Source organism: Phalacrocorax carbo, chromosome 2, assembly GCF_963921805.1.
Source record: "Phalacrocorax carbo chromosome 2, bPhaCar2.1, whole genome shotgun sequence".
In the NCBI taxonomy this organism is placed as follows: Eukaryota; Metazoa; Chordata; class Aves; order Suliformes; family Phalacrocoracidae; genus Phalacrocorax; species Phalacrocorax carbo.
The window spans coordinates 145,181,450-145,202,917 of NC_087514.1; the positions used below are offsets into that span (position 1 = coordinate 145,181,450).

General features: G+C 39.9%; 1 protein-coding gene across 1 annotated transcript in view; it reads right to left on the reverse strand.

Annotated features, from left to right (window-relative positions):
• CUBN (cubilin) overlaps positions 1–21,468 on the reverse strand; it is a 156,260-nt gene that overhangs the window by 54,734 nt on the left and 80,058 nt on the right. The window contains exons 32-44 of the mRNA XM_064444709.1: positions 18,389–18,545; positions 14,674–14,790; positions 12,326–12,439; positions 10,917–11,045; positions 10,511–10,643; positions 8,173–8,378; positions 6,757–6,938; positions 5,031–5,220; positions 3,828–4,025; positions 3,362–3,508; positions 2,297–2,487; positions 1,835–2,018; positions 310–484 (exon numbers count right to left, since the gene is read on the reverse strand). Coding sequence (XP_064300779.1) covers positions 310–484; positions 1,835–2,018; positions 2,297–2,487; positions 3,362–3,508; positions 3,828–4,025; positions 5,031–5,220; positions 6,757–6,938; positions 8,173–8,378; positions 10,511–10,643; positions 10,917–11,045; positions 12,326–12,439; positions 14,674–14,790; positions 18,389–18,545 — 2,123 coding nt within the window. The remainder of the gene's footprint in view (positions 1–309; positions 485–1,834; positions 2,019–2,296; positions 2,488–3,361; positions 3,509–3,827; positions 4,026–5,030; positions 5,221–6,756; positions 6,939–8,172; positions 8,379–10,510; positions 10,644–10,916; positions 11,046–12,325; positions 12,440–14,673; positions 14,791–18,388; positions 18,546–21,468) is intronic.

Below are 21,468 nucleotides of genomic sequence, written 5' to 3' on the forward strand. Positions count from 1 at the left end.
TTGGACTTAAAACCACTTGGGAAAGTCTGAATATGAAAGGACTAAAGGGTACAGATTTTACAGAAGGCACCTTTCTATGATAGATGCTTCCTCTCTGTCTGTTATATTAATTTATATCACGCGCTGCAAAGTCCTAGGAATGTATACCAGTGACTTGAGAGCTTCAGTGATCTCTCTCAAAAATTTCCTAATCACTTTTGATTGTAAATCTGGAAGTGCACTTTGGGAGGAATTACAGAAAGTATCAGGGAAAGAAGAATCAGAATGGAGTCTCTGAAGAAACACAGGCAACATAACATGGATATATACCTTGGTGAAGGTTCAATGTAAAACTGATCTTCGAATTGCAGCTCTACTGCATGTCCATTAGGAGCAGTTATTGTCCAGACACAGTCAGCATGCAGGGGATAATTGCTCGGATAGTTGGGGGAAGATGTATATCCACTGGGGTTGAAATCATTGATATAAATATTCCCTCCACAAGCTAGGAAAGAAAAGATTGCCAATAAAAAACAACTTGTTAAGGAAATGGGTGAGGCATCAAAAATATGAGCCATCACTATATTCCAACACAGTTTCCTTTTGGTGTCATAGTTACATCAAAACCAAATGTATTTTACTGTTTACTGTGGGAAAATATTTTAACGCAGTAGAATCCTATGTTCCCTGTGCTCCTGCTTACCTAGTCCTCCTCATTTCCCAATGTTCAGGGCCCTGAGTTAAACAGCTATTAGTTCTTCCTTGGATTCCTTCCAAACCAGCAGGAAACGTATTTCTTGCCTTGTTCCCACACCAGTTCCCAAGAGCTAGAAAGCCTACAAGTCAGACCCATCAATGCTTCTGTGAATCATTCCCTACTTCTGCTTTCCAAAAATTGAAATGTCTGTTTGAGACAATAACGAATGTGTGTGAGGAATGCCAATCAGAGCAAACATGAGAATTTTTTCAGGTCATTTATCCTATAAAAATATCTTTATTTTGACCAGAATCTTTCTGTCAAAACCCCCCACTATGTTCTAGCAATACTGGTAAACACACAGTTTTAGTCAGGTGTTCTAAATTGAAGTGTAGAAATACTATTGTACAGCTTCACCTATTCCCTCATGATTCCCTTCATGAACCCCCTACAGTAATGCTAAGAATGATTATTTGTGGCAGCAGGGAAAAGTAGGCACAAAACAAGCACTTAGAAATTTGAGTAGATTGACAGGTTGCTGTAGTTGTGTTTAGCTACACTGTTTAACAAGAGGTCCCCTGGTGTCCCTAGTGGCATGTGTCATGAATACAGTGGAATAACTGCAAATGCCAAGTACCTGATTTACCCCTGGAACCTGACCCTCCATTTTCTTCACTCTTTCAAAAATTGTTAGCTCTGGCAGGGAATGTTATTTTCTCATCTGAGAGAAAAACTTGTGAAAAATGTTATCACCACTCTCAACACACCAGCCTAGGTCATTCCTGACATAATTTAGCACTTGCATTGGGTACTATATGTTCAAAATAATGTTTCTAGGGTTTGCTTTTTCTTTTCCTGTATGAATTATGACATCTCTTCCTGACTATAGATACTACTTCCCTGCCAAAGGGTCTGCCATAAGTTTAGCGTTGTTTTGCTTTAATATCTCCAAATTCCATGACCTGGAGCTGCCTCTCTTTAAAAAGGAGAAATGTGAGAGTAGGATCAGAAGTCATGCACCAAAGAAGGAAACAGGGCATTTTTGCAGATATCTGATTTTGACAGTGTCAGGACTTATAACAACTACCTCCTTTAAGGGGACAAACTCCAAGTTATATCTATCGAGTTGCAGAACTTACATTTATCTCCTAGACTTACCTAGACTCTTAGCCTCATATTTCAGTTTGAATCCTTGACCCTCATTCCTGCTGTCAGAAATGAAGTGGACAAACAGCTGATTGTCTGTGGTGTACATGGTAGAGATGGGGCTGCTTCCACAAAACCGTCCATTCCCTCTTCCAGACACCAAAGGTGGGGCAGCATTATCTAACCCATTCTTCAGCTAGAAGAAGAGAAATTGCTAATGTCACTCAAGCAAACAGCCCTGGAATGTAAACTTCGAGCACACACCATCTTAAGCCTTCCAGCCATGTGGGAAAACAATAACCAAGCGATTCATTAATGCACAGCAATAAATAAGAGAGAGAAAAAACATCTGTGGCATTTCTCTTTGGTATTTCCACCTCCTGACAACCTGGGCTGCCTTACTGACACTGAAATCTGTAAGTTTCAGTAGCTTTAATAGATTTGAGGATTGGGTGACCTAGCCAATAACCTCACCTCTACATAATCTCCAAGGCTGCAGGAAGCATCCTCACTCTTAACCTGGAAAGGCTGTTCAAAATGGACAGCAATGATAAATCCAGAGGTTACCACTACATGCCAGGAACAATTCAGATTAGGAGTATAGTCTTGAGGATAGTTGGGGGATGTTATCACGCCCCTGCCTGTGTGCAAATAGCCTCCACAACCTGAGAAAAAGGAGTTGAAGCAAAGAAGAAAACATTAGTGTCAACTATTCACATATTCACTTAGAAAAAAAACACTTCCTAAAAGGAAGATGTGACAGGTAAAAGCAAATGTTGAAGCAAGTGTATGAGGAGTTGAGGGGCACAGAGCAATGCACACAGTGAATGATCTCTCAGATACAAGCCAGTGGATTGCAAGATGACACACACCGAACATCTTGAGTGTGAGACTCTGTTCTCAGACTTAACAGCCAAGTAAGCTGGCAGCTATGCCAAAGACCTCCCATGGCATGACCAGATTGTTACACTATCTGAGTACATTGCTTCTAGCCGTGGACCAAACCACTGTCACCTACTCAGGCTGCCAGTCAGAAAAACTTCCCCTGGCTGCCCATTGTTACCCTAACCCCTCCCTTGACGCCTCAGCCCATTCAGGAATCTGTTATCATCCTTGAGTGCATGTGGAAGGAGTGCCATTGGAAACTGGCGAAATTCCTGCTGGAATTTACAGTTTTCTGTATCTGTCTCTCTGTGTTTTGTGCCTGTGTTTTGAGTGATTTATTTGCCTCTCTTAGCTGGCCATCCTTTCACCCTTCAGCTGAGCTGTTACAGACTTAGGCATATACTTTTCTTACTTCTGAAATGTGACTGGTCTGGTTAAATCATGCTTTGTTGTATTATATCGCTGGGAAAACAGCAAATTTTACCTTTGCAGAGTCAGACATTTATTAATGCATATTCATAAGATTTGAGTAATTGGCCTGTATGATTAATTAGATTGTAGACAGCTGTTAAAAATTCCAGTCTTTTCTTTCCTTACCCCATTGTTAGCAGCAAGGCAGACATTTATCTGGGGGAGGAGAGAAACAAATCTTACTTTTTTGATAAGAAGCATTAAACCCAGCTCCAGTAACACTTGCATCTGATATGAAGTGGATGAACATTGCCTCTCCAGTTGATCTTATTGGCCCAGGAGGTTCTCGTCCACACAGAGTAGCCAGCACTGGAGAAAGACTAGTGTCTCCTGAGATGAAAAGAAGAAATACTAGTGTTAAAACTAAATCAGTTCACATCTGCCTGTTGGTTGCTGTGGTTCACACTTTCAGGCAGATACTATTCAAGATCTTTAACCCCTTAGAGAATGACAAATATTTTTATAGACCACCAAATATTTTGCTAGTTTTAACTAGCAGAATGTCTTGGCATAGAGGAAGAATACTGATTTAGAGCATGTTCCCATTGCGATCTAGATTGCTAAAGCTCAATGGACATGAGAGTTCCAGGTACTGGGACTTTGGGTATCTATTGCATGCTGTCAGGGTAGGGTAAGCCTGGCTTCTCACCATCTTGGATAATAAGTTTGTCATAGTTGCATGTGCTGTGAGATTCTATGTCTAGGGACAGGATGCTGAACTCCACAGTGGATCCAGGAGCTCTAATAAGCCACACACAGTCAGCAAAATTTCTGTAATTCATGGGCCAGCCCGGTGAGAAGAGGAATGAAGGTGTTTCTTCAGTTGTTACAGTCCCTCCGCATGCACCTGCCATGTACAAGACAAAAAGACAATGGGGGCTCAGCGATGATGTGTGCAGAGTCAGGAAAGCATTTCTTCAAGCATTGTTTCGGTTTGGACTGGGAATACAAAACCTGAAAATCCTGACCTATCAGGATGTTCCTGTGCTAACTGGTGCAGCAATGATGTGACCTATTTTGCCATCAGTAACATCTAGCAAAAGACCTAAGAGCATCTACCACAGTTTAACGCAGGTTACGCATCAGAAAGGAGTGGTGCATCCATAACCAATAATACATAAACCATTTAGACACTCTTGAAATTGAAGTACTTTTCTTTCTTCACTCCTAATGCCTGTGCTATAAGTTTAGATCAAGATGGAGTCCTTGCTGGGATATCCAGTGGCTCAGTGCTCTCCCTGCACATAAAGACATTACATACTGCTACTATCCTGCAGAGCCCCGGGATCCTTAGTCCCTCTGTCCCCAGAAATCTGCCATCAGATTTAGGAAGAAGACATTGCACTATGTCCTAGTTAGTCTTAACTTTCTCGCATTGAACTTCTCAGACAAAATCAATGGTACCAGAAGCATATTCCCTCTCCTTCCAGGAGCTATTTGTCAGAGGTATGTGATCATACTGAGCATATTCTCTTTATTTATGGATATCACATGCATTATAGTGGAAGGTGTCATATCACAATAGCCAGTGATTTAAGAACGGTATTTCAGAGGGATACTTTTTCATGAAAGCATATAAAATATTTAGCTTTCATGAAATACCTGTGTAAAGAAAAATGAGCCTCTATCAACATGCTTATTTTTAAAACACTGTAAAACAGTATATCTGACAATCCCTCAAAATTGTTTTTAAAATCTATTAAAATGCTTAATTGAAATGTCAGTGAAAGCTTTCCCTCCATTAATAGCCAGGGCTTTCTCTTGTGGTGAGGTTGGCTTGGAGTTTTTTGAGTAAAACTCAGTATACCACTGGCTATATCACTTTTAACTGTGCAAGGCACTGAAAACCCACCTCTAGCAATGGTGTGTGTAACAGCAGAAGCATCCATTGCATACCACTCCAAAAGAAAGCCTTTTCCAGTCACTGATGAATCTGACTGAAACTGGATTGTCATTGAACTGCCAGAGGATGCAAAAGAAGCAGGGTCTGCACCACAGTATGTTGCAATAGGACGAGAATGAATGGTGGGCCCATCATAAACCTGCAGAGAGGAGGAGAACGGTGCCATTCCTCACACAGGCAGATTTTCATCCATCCCCACACTCAACACGTTTCCAAGGAGAAAATTACCCTCTTTAAATGAGTGAGGGATCTTTGAGCAAATCCCACTTAGAGAGAAACCTGTCTTACAAAAAAACAGAATAAAAACTCCCTTTCCGTTATATACTGTTAATTGTGAAGATTTCACAGAAGAAGGATCTGAATGGAAGCCATCAAATTCAGCTCATTCCCCATAACAGGGCTGCTCTTTGGGGACATGGTCTGACCTCCTACATTAAAAAAGTCCACTGGTACCATCTTGTTCCTTGCTGAGGGAAAAAACAACACTATCTGCAGGAAAAAAAGGCATTTTTTTTCTTCCCCCATCCCCGAGGAACACATGTATTTTAAATTACATCAAATAAATATGCAATAATATTATTTTCATGTTATGTATTTATAAACCAAAATCTTGGCTGGTTAAAAGATGCTTCCCTTTTGCCACCTTTCAAACCTATTTCAAACCTGTTCTTTCTTCTTCTCCCAGTAAAAAATGTTCAGTAAAGAAAGCTAGGAAGTATTAAATAAACATTAACATTACATTGAAGATCTGATTCTTGAGTCAAGTTAAAGGTCTACCCACTACCCTACCACAAACCCACAGATTGTCTGACTGATTTAAGAAACTCATTTTGCTTTCAGAGGGACAGGCAAAGGAGATGCTGTTAAAATCTGACATTAGATGAAGGAAAAAGTTATATTTCCTTTTTGAACTAATATTAAATATGGATCTCAGTGAATTAATATTGAATATACTGAATACATTGAACTAGTATTGACTTTATTTTTCCCAAAGATGAAAGAAAAGGATAGTTATTGAATCAGCTGGTTAAAAAACAAAACAAAACAAAACAAACCCCAGACAACAAGAGATCTACTTTATTTAACTAAGCAGTTATGTTTAGCTAAGTTCAGAAAGTCGTTGCCTCTGTTGCTCCATTTTGCTAAGCACCACGCGTGCTGTATTTTTTAGCCTGGTAAAAAGGCTAGACTGTATTACAGGAGGGTACAGAAAAACAAACAGGAAGAAAGAGATACCTTCCTACTGCCAACAGCAAATTATTGATCCAGAGAGGAAAGAAGGTCCAAGTAAAGGATTGTTCCTCGTAGGATTTTAAAATAACCTTCTTTTTAGAGGCACTGAGATGTTACTGTCACCGTTGTCCTCAATTGAACTGGCATGGAGCAAAGTTCTGTCTGCTATCTGACCTGAAATTCCTGGATTTGAAAATTCAGGACTGTACCATTGTGGACTTATTTCTAATAGGTGTCAAACTTACAGCTTGCAAATATCTGTTAGGGAGCCACAGAGTATGCAACCCTTCCTATAGCTAATAATTATTGAAAAGATGATATAACAAAACCAATAAACCACACTAGATCCTTGGAAATTCTTCCCATTCCTCTTGTAGGTTTCTCTATTCATAATTTTTGTCAAAGTTAATTGAAATAAAATAACTTCTGACAATGAAATCACCTTTAGCTTGTCATAATGGCATGTGTGATGATTTTCGATATCCATCTGCAGGATACGGCCATGGATGACTTGTGAAGCATTAACGCTTATCCGCCACTGATAATTGGAATTGTGAGGGTACCTTCTGGGCCACTGTGGTGAAGCTATTTGTCCTCTGTTTCCCACAATATCATTTCCATACACTGAAAAATAAGAAAAAGAAAATTAATGCCTCTAATTCACATGGGTTAAAAGAAGCATGGGGGCCTAGCTTTCATTTCAGCCCATCTGACTTGATTTACTTAGGACTAGACAGTGCTGTGAAGCATAAACTTGTGTCTCAAACAATCCTAGGATACACATCTAGTTATTTTCTTGTTGTCAGGGGTGCAGTGTGCCCTTATCTGAAGGAAATTACCCATCTGAGCTCTACATGTAGGAGAGGTGGGAAGATGGCACATCTAAATTGCCCTCAACTCTGCCTACTTCATGTTTATTTCTTCCCAAGAAGCATTAAATAAGAATTTTTTTTTAATGCCTTTGTGTGTTCTGGTGAAAAATGGTTCTGATTTGATTGAGCTCTGACCTATTGATAATTCCTTTTGAAAATTAGTAGTAAAGGTCTCAAAGTAAGGAAAATTATTAGAAGCTTAGCTTGCAAAATCAGAATGGCTGTGAATGTTTAACTTCAGCAGCCTGTTCATGCAGCAAGTCGGACTGATATTTGCAATTTTTGATCTATGAACTGGCATAATTTCCTTTTCTTCTAATTCTGCTACCCAGTTAATGACATCTAGATCCAAACATAGATGGACACTGTCATGCTCAAAAAGCAAAATGGAAAGCTGAGAGAGAAATGCTTTTTTCTTAATTTGTCAATTGCCTAATAAATGACAACATAAACATTAAATACTATTGCTCGTTCTCAATTAGAAAAGACATATGGTCAGGTATTTTTAACCCTAACAGGCTACTGGTAAACTTGGGTTGCCATAGAAGTTTTCAGTACACAGCTCTTATTTGTACCTTCACAGGCAAATACTGGCTGAAGGAAGGATCTGAAAACCAGGTGATAAACTGTTAGAAAAGGGTCAATGAAATAGAGAACATTTTATTTTCTGTAATCCATGAAGTTTTTTGCTTCTGGAAGGATAATATGATCATTTTGAGATAATATTGGCTGTTATGAAAATTTAAAAAGACAGAGTTTAATATCTAATTCTTCTGCTTATCTTACATACACACAACTTCTATTCTGACATGTCTTAGAGCATCCCTTTATATTCAGCAGATATTTTATAAAGTATTTTTCAAGTCAATTCGCAGCTTTGCTGTGAATCAACATTTTCTAATAGACTTTACAGGGCCAAACATTCATGTCTTTGAATCATTTTGGAAATGTTGTGAAAGAACAACAATTAAATACTGTATACTTACAGTGAGAAAATATGGCCCTGAAGCCAATGCCAGTGCCTGAGTTGTCCGAGACAAATTTGACCCACAGGACATGTCCAACGGTAGACGTATAATTCGAAGGCAAAGAGTTCCCACAGAATCGTCCTGCCAGTGTGCCTGTATCATTCCCTTCACGAATCTCCAGGTAATCTTTGGTACAGTTACTACTATATTCCACCTGAAGTTCTCTGTTCGAAAGCAGAAGAGCATTAGCAGGAATATGATTGACACATGCTTCAGAGTTTGGCCTGCCAGGCCATAAATCCCCCTGTAGGTGGTAACCTACTGTAACAGTTAAGAAGAGGGCAACAACAAAACACTCCAGAACCCAGAGTCATAGCTCATTACCTGGCAGTGTTACAGAGACGGGGCTCTCTCCTTTCTAGCCCCTTATTTTACAAGAGGGCTTCAGTTTGCAAAGTTATACTTTTTAAGAGTTCTCAAACCCTTGGTTCTCCAACAACAACCATGAAACATGGAAAGCCCCTAATATATAAAACAGATTTTTGATAATAAGCCCAGGTCAGACTATTTACTGGGTGCACATCTATTGGGTGCAGGGAATACTTGTAGCCTTACAAATCAGTTTGCATCCCCTTCATATGTGTATTATTTCAGTACACTCTCTGGTGAGATAACAATTTCCAGAGGCCTAGATTAATTTGTAGTTAACACCTCAGAGCTCAGATATCCCTTAGCAGTTTCTCCAGAATTAGAAAATATTGTGGCTTCTCCGGCCTCTCTGAGTTTCAAATAGCTACGTGTGCAAAAGAATAATAAGGATTTCTATGAACTCTTCTAAACCAATTTTTACATTAGAAAAGGAATGGGATTTAGTAATCAAATTATAAATTCTATATTATTGCACTAAGCTGAATGCTACACATCTTCTAAAAATCATTATGTTATTCTAAGTGAAGTGCTTTGATTCAATCCAATATACTTTTTCAGAAGCAGGCTATGAACATATAGTAAATATTCCAGAGAGTGCCTCTTATAACCAATGACCCAAATATTTATGCTTTCTGATTTTCTGGTAACAACTCTTCCCCTTCAGTCCTCAGTGTAGCCATATGTGTTCAGTGTACACATGCTGTGAAATGGTTCCAAGCACTCATCTGTATATACTTCAGGCTAATTTAAGGCTAACCCTCAAATTGCAAGGCAGGCATTTCTGTTCAGACTGAGCTGAAGAAAATGAATGCCTTATGCCAACAAAACTTTATAAACCCCTAATATTAAATTAAATAAAATAAATACTGCTTTCTAACCCAATTACTCCGTGCTTCCCAGTATTTTCAGCTTGCCTTTCAGCTCTGTGTAACTGAAGAAAAAGAGTTTACATCTACTCAGTGTCACTTTATATAATTGAATGTATGTTCCACTGATAGTTTCTGCTTCACACTAGATTCCTCTTTTGGTTCTGAAAAGTTGTTATTCATTATTTTGTAGGAAGTATTTTGGAAAATGTTTTCAGGCTGTAGTACATTTTCTCTGCTTCAGTGAGTAAAGGAGGAATAGAATGTCCTTTTTATTAAGTTAGTGAATTAGTACGTGCCTAACAAATTGTACCTTACGCATGTTACTGAGCAAATTTGCCTTTTGTCCTGATTAACTGTAAATGCAGTTTTCAGAATTACTTTTCTTTTCTTGCTGATCTTGATAAGCTTTGCAAAGGGTGAGCGCTCCCTTTCTTGGCAGCAGCCACTGTTTGATGCCGGGAAAGGGAGAGGCTCAGAAATCCACATCATGGGTAAAGACCAACCTAACGACCCTAGTAAAGGACTCCACATTGTTCTGTGGATCACGCATGACTTTCCTGTCAGAAGTCTTCAAAGGAAAGTTACTGTGCTGAAGGGAAAACAAAATTTCTTCAGATACTCTCCAGGCCCCTGTTGTACCTTACAATCTGTGGAGTATCTGGGCCCTTTATATTACTCAGCTATATAATACATACTACAATGAATCTGGTAGTAAGGAAATAGTAGGAATTTCCTTTGTAATGAAAAGGCAGAGCAATGCTAAATTTCCTCTTCTTGTTTATAAGCGAGTTAGAACTGACTTCTCCAGCATTCCATGTTGCTTAAGCAATAAACCACCTATTTATATAATGCTGTATATGCCTTAATAAAAGCAATAACTAGGACAGGAGAACACGAATTGCAAGCTGCCACTAACCACTGCTGTGTTCTCTTTCCAAGTTACTCTGCAAACATGTGTCACCTTTATCATCTGATAATTACATTTCCTAATAAAAACAGAGCATCCTTCCTTCAGGTCTGTTAAAAGGCTGAATAATAACCCCTGACAATATATTTACATGAAGGACAGCTGGAGCCGGTTGCCTGGGGAGCTGAGAATTGTCCAGACACACTCAGTGTTGAGCGGATATGGCTCAGGATAGCCAGGGCTGTTGAAAGCTCCTCTTTCCATGTGGAAATTACCCCCGCAGGCTGCAACAAGAAGGAGACAGCAGAGACTTGAGAAGGATGACATAAAACAAAATACCTTGTCAGAACCAGAACATTTGCTAATCAGAAAAGCATTTCTCCTTGTCTCCATGTTCTTTAGCTTGTTGATATACTTGCGGAGACCTTGGCCAAAAAGATGAAGGGCAATAGGGGATTTTAAAAGAGGGAATGTCAGAGAGACAAAGCAATACAGGATCTGTTCTTTTTCTTAAAAGTCAGAGGCATAAGGTAGCAACACCTATCATATGGACTTACATGATGATGATGCAGCATAGGTGGCATGGAAGCCCCTGGCATTAATGTTGTTGTTGGAGATGAAGTTTACCACCAAGGCATTACCAAAAGAAGTGATAGGATTTGGTATAGTAGTGCCACAGTAACGGCCTGAAAGAGAACAAGACAGAGAGAAAAAAAGGAGTGTTCAGCATGTAATTACTATCGTGAATTTATTTGGGATTAATGCTTGACAGCAACCAGGAGTAACATTTGTTGCTTATGACTGCACTTGTCAATTCAATCAACATAAAAATTAAACACTCCATTTCATTAGCACAGAACTCAATTCTGGTAGCTCTTTTTTTTTTTTTAACAGAGGAAGGACCTCCTGCACTCCAGACACCCTAGTCACTGGCTATTCTGTCATTGAGCTCCTTTGTGTTCACTCTGTCCAGAAATTACAGACTAATTGAAAAAAAAAAATCCCATCAAATACATCTGACAGTAGTTTCCATTTCACTCAGTTGGTATCTGATGAAAAAAAACAAGTGACAAATAACAGACCAGTTCTTCTGTAATGGATTGTAACATGGGGATTAGGAATATGAATCATGATCTAGCAGAAAGGCATCTGACAGCAAAACGAAAGATAGCAGCTAGTATCCAGGTCCTCTTGCCAAGTGAAAGCCAAGGGTAGGAGACCAAAAAATTAATTCTGCCGTTAGTTACAAACCATTTAAATTGAGTGCACCCCCACTCCTGACAAAGGAGCATATACAAAAGTAGAGTAAGGGAGAGCATAATCAAGCACAAATATTTTGAATTTCCCAGAAAGGAATTTGAGGCAACCTTGGGGATGTGACAGGAGTCAGGACCACCCTGTGGCCAAGGTGTTATCATGGCTTCCTGGCTGTATAAGCATTGAATTTTGCTGTTCCAGGCTGCTCCTGCCACTTGGAGGTGATGGCTCTGGACAGATGTTGGGAGAAAGCTGTAGGAAATTCAGGAACAAGCAGAAAATCAGGCTTTCCAGGGCTTGAGGAAAATCCATTTTTCTGCTCCCCGAAATCTGCAGCTTTCTTCACCTATGTTTAGTGTGAACAGTGCTTATGCATGTGGGTTACATTATATTTTTGTACAGTTAAGTGAGAATTCAGTTTAAACTGAATTGCTTGGTTCCCAATATTGTTCAGCTGAGGAGGAAGGAAAAGGCAGCTGGAGTCACCTCCAAACTACAGGTTAGTAGGAACACAATCAAAGCCTGGGAGGACTGTGCCATTCACATTAAAGACTTATACTCCATTCCCTGTCTTCTCTGTCCAGAGTGGCCAAGGAACTTTCTTTATCAGAGAAAATCCATGAAGCAGGAGGACACTCCCACAAAACCTTCTGCTGCTCACCTTGGGTGTAGTTCTATATATGAAATAAACAAGGGAAAAGTACAATACCTTGAAGAGGAGCGTCGTAGTTATTTCCATCCAAAATCTCCACAAAATCCATTGAACAGTTTTGTATACTGTTTTCAATATCAAAGTCAGTGAATGACAGTGTGATGTGGTTGACTGGCAACAGCAAAGAGTGAAAACTTAAAAAAATGTTTGGCTTTTCACCGACAAATAATTACATGTAAACAAATGTACCATCTTTTCTCCCCTGAAGTCAATCAGTCCTTATAAAGCATAACATCTCAAGTATTTCATTCCCTGATATGTGGAGCGAATTTAATGCAAGTGCATTAACCCTTACTGCAAAGGTCCTGCTAAATCTCTTCATATTTCTGTACTTTCTAGTACAACTGACACTAGAAGCACAGGACTTAACACATACACATGAATCTAAATTTCCTAGTATCTGAACAGCTTCATTATATACTGAAAATGTCAGCAAATACAACATGGAAAATCTACACACATTCAGAAACAAAACTTATCTCTACATATCCGTGACCTTCTGTCCCTAGCGATCTATACCATAGATCCAGACAAAATGTGTATTGACACTGCCCTGCTCCAGCTTAGAAAGTGCTGGTTCTTTCATCATTTTGCAACGTTCCACATACATCAGTCAGACTAGTTAAAGGATCATTAACTACCCTCAGCTATATTTGTACAGGATTGGATTTTCCACACCCTTGGACTGCAGGCTATGTCCTGAAAAAGAGGATTTCTGACTCAGGATATTTTTTACTCTCATATTGCTCTTGCCTGTCTGCAACAAAGTCATTGTGCAGTGGACAAAGGTGGAGTCACAACTGGAAGAAAAGAGGCTGTCCTCAACACCAGCCTGTGACAGTAGTTACTCCTGACCTTAGAGCTCCTATGCAGTTCAAGTGGATCAGAAAGTGTCTCATGATTTAGATGATAACTAAGTTTTCTCCCACATTGACCAAGACTGAATTTGACACAAATATTTTGCTTCTCATTGGGCTACAATTAATTAGCTAGAATAAGCTGAAATGACAGACACAGACCCAGGCGCTGCATTCAGCAGGGTGCCACTGACTGGCATTCAGCAGCATAGTCTGCATGTTCGGCACTCTTTTGTGTCCTGTCCAGTCAATCAATTACCATTATCAATGGAGGTCCTCAGGATACAAAACAAAAATGAAAAACACAGTGGGTGGCAAAAGCAGGAGACTTGTTGGCCTTCTCCATAAAAGCAGAACAGGAACTCTGCTGTGGTTTGCCATTGGCTAAATCCATTGTATATGGCTATGCCCTGTAATGTTCTGTGGCTGGCATAATGAAGCCACGTGTACCTGTAACGTGTGGTATGTGGTGGTCCTGGCAGTACATGGAGGAAGTCACTACATACACAGGCTACTTCTTATACAGCATTTTTCTTGTCTCTCATACTGATGTAATTCAGGAGACAGCAGTTATCTATGAGTTTTCAACCTGGATCCAGGAAAAGATTGTCTTTAAAAATAAATGCTCTGTAGGTGAGGAACAGCTTTGATGATATCCTTTTCATGTTTATGTGTAAGAACCTATGCTAAAAAAAAAAAGTGTGCTTTTCTCCTGATTTTTGTTTTGTTGTTTTCTTTGGCAAATTGATTTTCGTTTTTTAATTTAGCAAAATAAACTTATAGATGTGGTTGGAATATTCTATTATTTTAACAAAAACAGCTAAAATCAGATGAATAACTGAAGTTGAGTAGTTGCTATTAAAAATAAATTTTAAAATTTTTTATCATGTGGTAATACTGGGTGTTAAAGGTAATAGTGGTATCTGGTGGAAAATATTTGGTGTTTTATGATCAACCATAAATCTGTCTAAAATTAGACAGGAACATCTGAGAGTGTATCTGTGCACATAAAACAACTTTATATTTTTTAAAATTTGTATTTGAAATAGAAATTCCTCTGTACCTTTTCTCATTATTTAAATTTCTTTTTTTTATGCATAGACTTGATCTAACACAACTCTAGCTTGAAAAATTCAGACGAAAATAAGATCAGCTAAATACAATACTATTTATAATTATATATAAACCCTTAGGTTTTCTTATGGATTAATCCAAGTTCACATAGTATTCAACACCTCATTTATAACTGCAACACTTGAGTCACAGTAAATCAGCAAAGATGACAAAGTTGTAAACTGTTTTCCTCACTATGTGCTAAATCTTTTACAGTGGAATCTGATTTAGGACAGATTAGGAGAGCCACACTCTCCAACTACCAGGATGCAGAACTTCCTAGAGAAATAAGGGAGGAATTTTGCATTGTTGTTACAGAAAAGAAGATGAGGATGTTAGTCATCCCAGCTAACTTTAAAAGATGTTTTTACTTACATGGTTCCTGAGCCTGAATAATCCAGCTGCAGTTCTGATTGTTTGGGTATTTGGCAGGATACAGAGGAGAGGAAATTGCTGCCCCAACTGAATCTGACTCTATGAAACTTCCACATGCTTTAGAATGAAACAGACACACACATATCACACACAGATATTTATAAATACAAACCACGTATCTGTAGTGAAAAAGAATGCATAAAATTTAACATGCTACATCAATGTGAAATTATAAAATTCATGACAGTAATTTAGCAGAAAAAAGAGACTTAAGGACTAGCTCCAAGCACTGGGTGTACTCTCCTGGCCTGGATCCACAGGCCGTGCTACACCAGGCTGACCGTCTGAGAGAAGCCAGACTAACTTGGAAGCAGACCTCATCTTTATCAGCTCCTCACAGCCCAAAAGAGCAATCTTGGGGCCAAAATAACTTGGTTTCAGGATAGCGCAATCGTACACCCACTTCTCTGATCATTTGCTTGTGTTGGCAACTAAGAAGGAAAAAATCATAAGAAACTCTCCAGAGCCTTCCAATGCCCAAGGATGGCATCACATTGCATTGGCATGATCCTCTTGTGAGCTGCATCAACAAAACTGCAACTGTGTGAAATGCTGCACATGTGCAAGAGTTTGGCTGACTGCATAACTTTGGCTAAGGATGCTGAGTGCTGCCATGCCTCATTTTAAGCATACTGACTCATCATAAAACCCCCAGACCTGAGTTTAACACACAACCGCTTTAAACAGCAGGGTGGGGAGTTAGGTACCAAAGACTGAGATTAATTTATCATGCTGTGCTGCCTAAAACATCCAGCAGGAGATGGGACTTACAGGGTTTTCTCAGGAAGAGGGAATCTGGTTTGCCTACATCCTACGTAGGGAGCACTTGCTCACCAGTCATGTTTTGTGCAGACCCTAACCCAGTAAATGTGCTCTGAGAACATTTAACAGATTAGGCTCTCATAGCTGTTAGCCAGAAATGCCTAATTAGGTACCTAACTATTACCTCAGTAACGGGTTCCTGAGATTTTTGCTGATGCAAATTCCTCATTTTCCTTCTAATTTTCACAATATTTCCCAAGAAAAAAAATTCTGGGAAAAGTACTAATTTATAGTGAAAAGAATCCTAAGAAGAAAATGAGAGAAAGGGATATTCTCTGCAAAAAAAACCTAAAAGCTATATATTGGGGAAAAAAATGTTTCTGAATTTGTTGTGAAAAAATGGAAGAAAATCACCAATCATCAAATAGTATGTAATTTCATGAAAAATTCTGCCCAATTGGTGTCATTTTTCATTAGAAAGGAAACCATGTAAAATACCAATTAGACCTCCACAAATTGGAGAGTTGATGTTTGGCAGGGTTTGCAGGCCTGAATCCACAGACTTCATCAACAGCAGCACACAGAATTCTTTTATAGCTTTTCAGATTCATGCGCATGGATAGACATATAAAATGTTATTTTGTCATTCAGTCTGTGGAAACTGCCAGTTGCACATTTTTCTCAGGACAGTTATGGGTAGCTAACCATCTAGGGAGGATGAATAAGAGGCTAGATGCCTTGTTATAAAAAGTATATTTTTTCCCCAATCAAAGAATCTAAGATAGAATCATAGAATAGAATCATAGAATAGTTTGGGTTGGAAGGGACCTTTAAAGGTCATCTAGTCCTACCCCCTTGCAGTGAGCAGGGACATCTTCAACTAGATCAGGTTGCTCAGAGCCCCATCCAACCTGACCTTGAACGTTTCCACGGATGAGGCCTCCACTACCTCTCTGGGCAACCTGTGCCAGTGTTTCACCGCTCTCATTGTAAAAAATTTCTTCTTTATATCTAGTCTAAATCTACCCTCCTTTAGTTTAAAACCATTACCCCTTGTCCTGTCACAACAGGCCCTGCTAAAGTGGTTGCCCCCATCTTTCTTATAGTCCCCCTTTAAGTACTGAAAGGCTGCAATAAAATCTCCCCATAGCCTTCTCTTCTCCAGGCTGAACAACCCCAACTGTCTCAGCCTTTCTTCACAGGAGAGGTGTTCCATTGCTCCGATCACTTTTGTGGCCCTCCTCTGGACCTGCTCCAACAGCTCCATGTCCTTCTTGTGCTGAGGGCTCCAGAGCTGGACGCAGCACTCCAGGTGGGGTCTCACCAGACCAGAGTAGAGGGGCAGAATCACCTCCCTCAACCTGCTGGCCATGATTTTTTTGATGCAACCCAGGATACAGTCAGCTTTCTGGGTTGCAAGCACACATTGTTGGCTCATGTCCAGCTTTTCGTCCACAGTACCACCAAGTCCTCCTCCACAGAGTTGCTCTCAATCCCTTCATCCCCCAGCCTGTATTGATATCGGCAGTTGCCCCAACCCAGGTGCAGGACTCTGGGATGCATCTCATCAGGTCCTATATATCCAGGTTTCTTAGGCAGTCATGAACCTGACCTTTCCTTACAGTGGGTGGGGTTTTATACCCACCCCCTCATCTCCATCCTGCAGTCCATCGACTTGGGAGGGGTGAGGAGAGAGATTCAGAAAAAAAGTTGCTGAATACCTCAGCCTTCTCCTCGTCTGTTGATACTAAGCCACCATTCTTGTCCATCGAGGAGGTACGCTTTCTTTAAATTTCCATTCCTGGTTAACATACCTGTAGAAGCCTTTCTTATTATTCTTTGCTCCCCTTGCCAAATTCAGCTCCAGCCACACTTTGGCCCTCCTGACCCCATCCCTACACAATCGGGGCGCGTCCCTATACTCCTCCCAGGGCACCTGTCCCTGCTTCCACTCCCTGTGCAATTCCCTCTTGCTCTTTAGTTTGACTAGCATGTCTCAACTCAGCCATGCTGGTCTCTTCCCTTCCTTGCCTCATTTCTTACACCTGGGAACTGAGAGCTCTTCTGCTCTATGGAACACATCCTTAAAGATCTGCCAGCTCTCTTCTGTTCCCTTGCCCCTGAGGACTGTTTCCCAGGAGGTCTTGCTGACTAACTCCTTGAAGAGCTGGAAGTCTGTTTTCCTAAAATTTAGGGTCCTGACTATACTCCTTGCTTTTCCCATATCCCTCGGGAGTATGAACTCCACCAATGCGTGATCACTGCAGCCCAGGCTGCCTCCAATCTTGACGTCACTGACAAGCTTACTTGCATTGGTGACATTCAGGTCTAGTATTGCATCCCCTCGGGTAGGGCTGTCTTTTACCTGGCTCAAGAATTTATCCTCAACACATTCTAGGAATCTCCTGGTTTGCCTAAAGCTTGCAGTGCTACTTTTCCAGCAGATGTCGGGGTGGTTGAAGTCCCCCAGAAGGACAAGAGCCTGTGAGTGCAAAGCCTCCTGGAGTTGGAGGAAGAAGCCTTCATCAGTAGGCTCCCCTTGATCAGGTGGCCTGTAGCAGACACCAACCACAAGGTTCCCTTTGTTGCCTCTGTCTCTGGTTCTTACCCATAAGCTTTTGACCTGCTTGTGGTTTTTCTTCAGGGTCAGCTCCTCACACTGTATCGATTTTGATGTAGAGAGCAATGCCTCTGCCCCTTCTTCCTTGCCTAGATGATCCCTAGATTTTAAATTCTTATAGTTTGGATAAATTCAGTCCTGTTAAAGATACACAGTGGTATGCTGCATGTACAGAAACAACACTTCCTGTTATCAGCTGTGCTAAAATATTTTGTCTAATATGAGCAAACTGGTGATTAGATAAATATGCATTAATGTAAATTACAAAATTACCTTCAGTAAAGTAGGCACTGAAGCCCCTGTGCTGGATGGTTGTATCAGAGCGCAGTCGGATGTACATCAGATTCCTGGAGGATGTGACAGGAGGAGGATGCTGTCTTCCACAAAGTTTTCTAAGAAGTGGTGCTTCGTTGTTAGGACCATCAAATATCTGTTATGAAGAGATCAAACAAAGTATTTGGTTTCAATCAGAGTATTGAGAAGACTTTTATTTCATTCCCTCTCTTATGTTTCATACATTTTGATCCTGATACAGCCTTGGTATGGGCAGTGCAAACAAACTATGCATTGCCTATCTTAATTCTGTGGCCATTTCAAAACAAAAAAGCACGTATTTCAGGCGGAAGCTACCATAGCCATTATAACAAAAATGCATCAAGTAACCATCTTCCTCTGTGTCTACCTCATATGGAAGTAACTCCCCTTTAACAATCCAGATAGCCCCATACATTTATTCCTTTCTTTTAATGGCTATCATGAGTTCCCATGTAGCTTTTATTCAGTTAAACCCTACATCTTGCCTCAATAAACACTTCTAAATTGGCCCTAGCATGCACCAGTGAGAGCTATTACTGTGTATAAAAAGAGAAGACAGTACAATTATGGTTTTTAGATACATGTACCCAGCATAAAGGATCAGAGTCCATATATCTATGCTTTATAAAAGCTTTAGGGTGCTGAGTTAACACATATACTTTAAGTGTTATTTAAGCAGAAGGTAAAGAAAAGTAAAAAAAAAAAAGACAAAGTAAAGATGGGTTTACAAAACTTCACTTTTAATTTTACCACAAATGCCTTCACTCTCTTTTTTTCCCCTTACAGCTGATAATTTTGTTTCCTTCCTCTCTGTTTCACAATCAGGAAGAGGATGGTGAAGTTAAAACCAATGTGTTTCTAGCTTAAGCAACATCAAAATTATAACAAGAGAAACCACAGAGAGGGAAAAATGGCCACAGTGTCAGTGTCTCCCACTAATCTTTCCTAGCTCTCCAGCAGACCTGATTTGTTGCTGCTGTGTTTGGAGCCATGGGCCAGTCTCAGAGCCCTTGTGCCTGGTTTCAGAAGTGATGAGCACTGGAGCCAGCAGCACAGTTGCATGACCCACAGAGGAAGACCCTTTGGGCTACTGGGCATCAACAAGAGCTGAATTCTCTTCCTGTTTCAGCATTAACATCCTGCATTACCATAGGCATATCATTTAATATAACCTGTGACTCAGCTTCCTATAGCAAAATGGAGAAAAATACGGATAAAAATATGGCTAGGAGGACTGGAAGACACTCAGGTGCTAGGACGTTAAAAGCTATATAAAAGCCCGCTTTGAGCAAGCTAATGCCATTGGGTTAGAAGAAATCTAGTTATTGAGATTGCCTTCTTTTACTTCAAAAATGCCTCAAATTCCAGCAAGCCTGTGCAATGGAGCACCGATGAATTAAAAATTTCTGACTGGACTGTATGACACAATGCAATGTTTTTGCCTCCAGTATTCAAAGGTCTTTGAGCACATTGATGAAAAAAAATTATAAAAACAGTAGCTGAGAGAAAGGTGACCTGTCTCAAATAAACCTCAGAGCTGAGAAACAAAGGACAAAACTCCTGCTTAATCCACTGACATACCCTACTGTATTCATGAATTAAACATATGCCTTTGAGCCTATAACACTAGCTAGCTGAGTGGGACCTTGTGACAGAGTATTAAGTGTACTGCAATGTCTGTAAAAATGAGTACCTGGTAAAGAGACCCAAAATATCCATCTATTCAAGCTTTTCTCTCTTGGCATCCTGCCACTATCAGCCCTTTAATACATAGTATGCAGTGTTTGTTCTTCCTTTGCACAAATATCCTGTATATAAATCAGACTGCCTGGAGTTAAAAACCACAAACCATGGAATATGAAAAAAAAGTAATGACTAACAAAATAACCCTTAGGAATTAGGGTACTGTCTTTCCCTAGGCAGTAGTGAGAGGATTTTGTCTGAATACAAGAACTGGGAATAAGCATTGCATTAACAGAACATAGAGAGAGGGCCTGACTATCGTTCACATAAACTGCTGGCTTTGATGGATCTGTGCCACTCTGCACAGCTGAGGATATGACCATTGACACATGGACTGTTGTGAGACTCTAGTAGTTGAGCTTTCTCACTTGGGAAGATATTAAGGATGAGTAACATAAGAGACTAAGTAGAGATTTCATTCCAAGAGCTTTCTGGAATAAAGAAGTCTTTCTGTGGTAATACCAGGAGAGAGCATGAAGTCAGAGGAATATTTTCTAAACCAAGTGTATTTGCAGATTCTGGGCAGCTTGCTTGAAGAACAGCACTGTCTCCTCTTTCAGAAACCCAGAAATGATTCCTACCCTTTTCACTTTTAAAAATCTGATTGAAGGAATAGTTCAGCATAAACATTATTGAGATACAGCAGCAACTCTTAGGAGTTATGGTGGCTACAAGTTAAGCAGAAACAGTAACACATGGATATTGTATGCCTGCATCATTTTCTCTCACCTGCTATTTATTAGCTTAAACTATTTTACAAGGAGGATTTCAATCTTGAATCTAGATCAGAAACCACAATATTCACACACTAGTTCAGAAGAGAGTTGTGCCTTCCTGCAGCTTCTTAAAGTTATTTTGAAAACATCTGAGAAATGCATTTCTGTGGCTGTATGAGTAGAGGAAAACGATGCATCTGGTTACTTAAAAGCCAAGTTTTTGTTTGCACTGTGAATAGCAGCAACTTGCTCTTCTCTTCCCTTTCCACGGTGACTATAACTGTGTGACTCATCGGCTTCTGGTTCAAGTGTGTCCTGTATTTTGCAAAAGCACATGACAAAAAGAAGATAATTTTTGTCTTTGAGCCATAAAACTCCACATACTTCTAGCTGTCCTCTCTTGGAAGATCCTCTCTGCCAGCACCTGGAATAAATGAAGTCATACCTCCTCTCTAGCTCCCAGAGGCGTACATTTCTACATTCCTGTATTATACTTGTTATACTGCAACAGGAAAGAAAAATAACATTTACTTAATCAAAGGCACAGAAAAGAACAAACTATTTCTGCCTCCCCTTTTC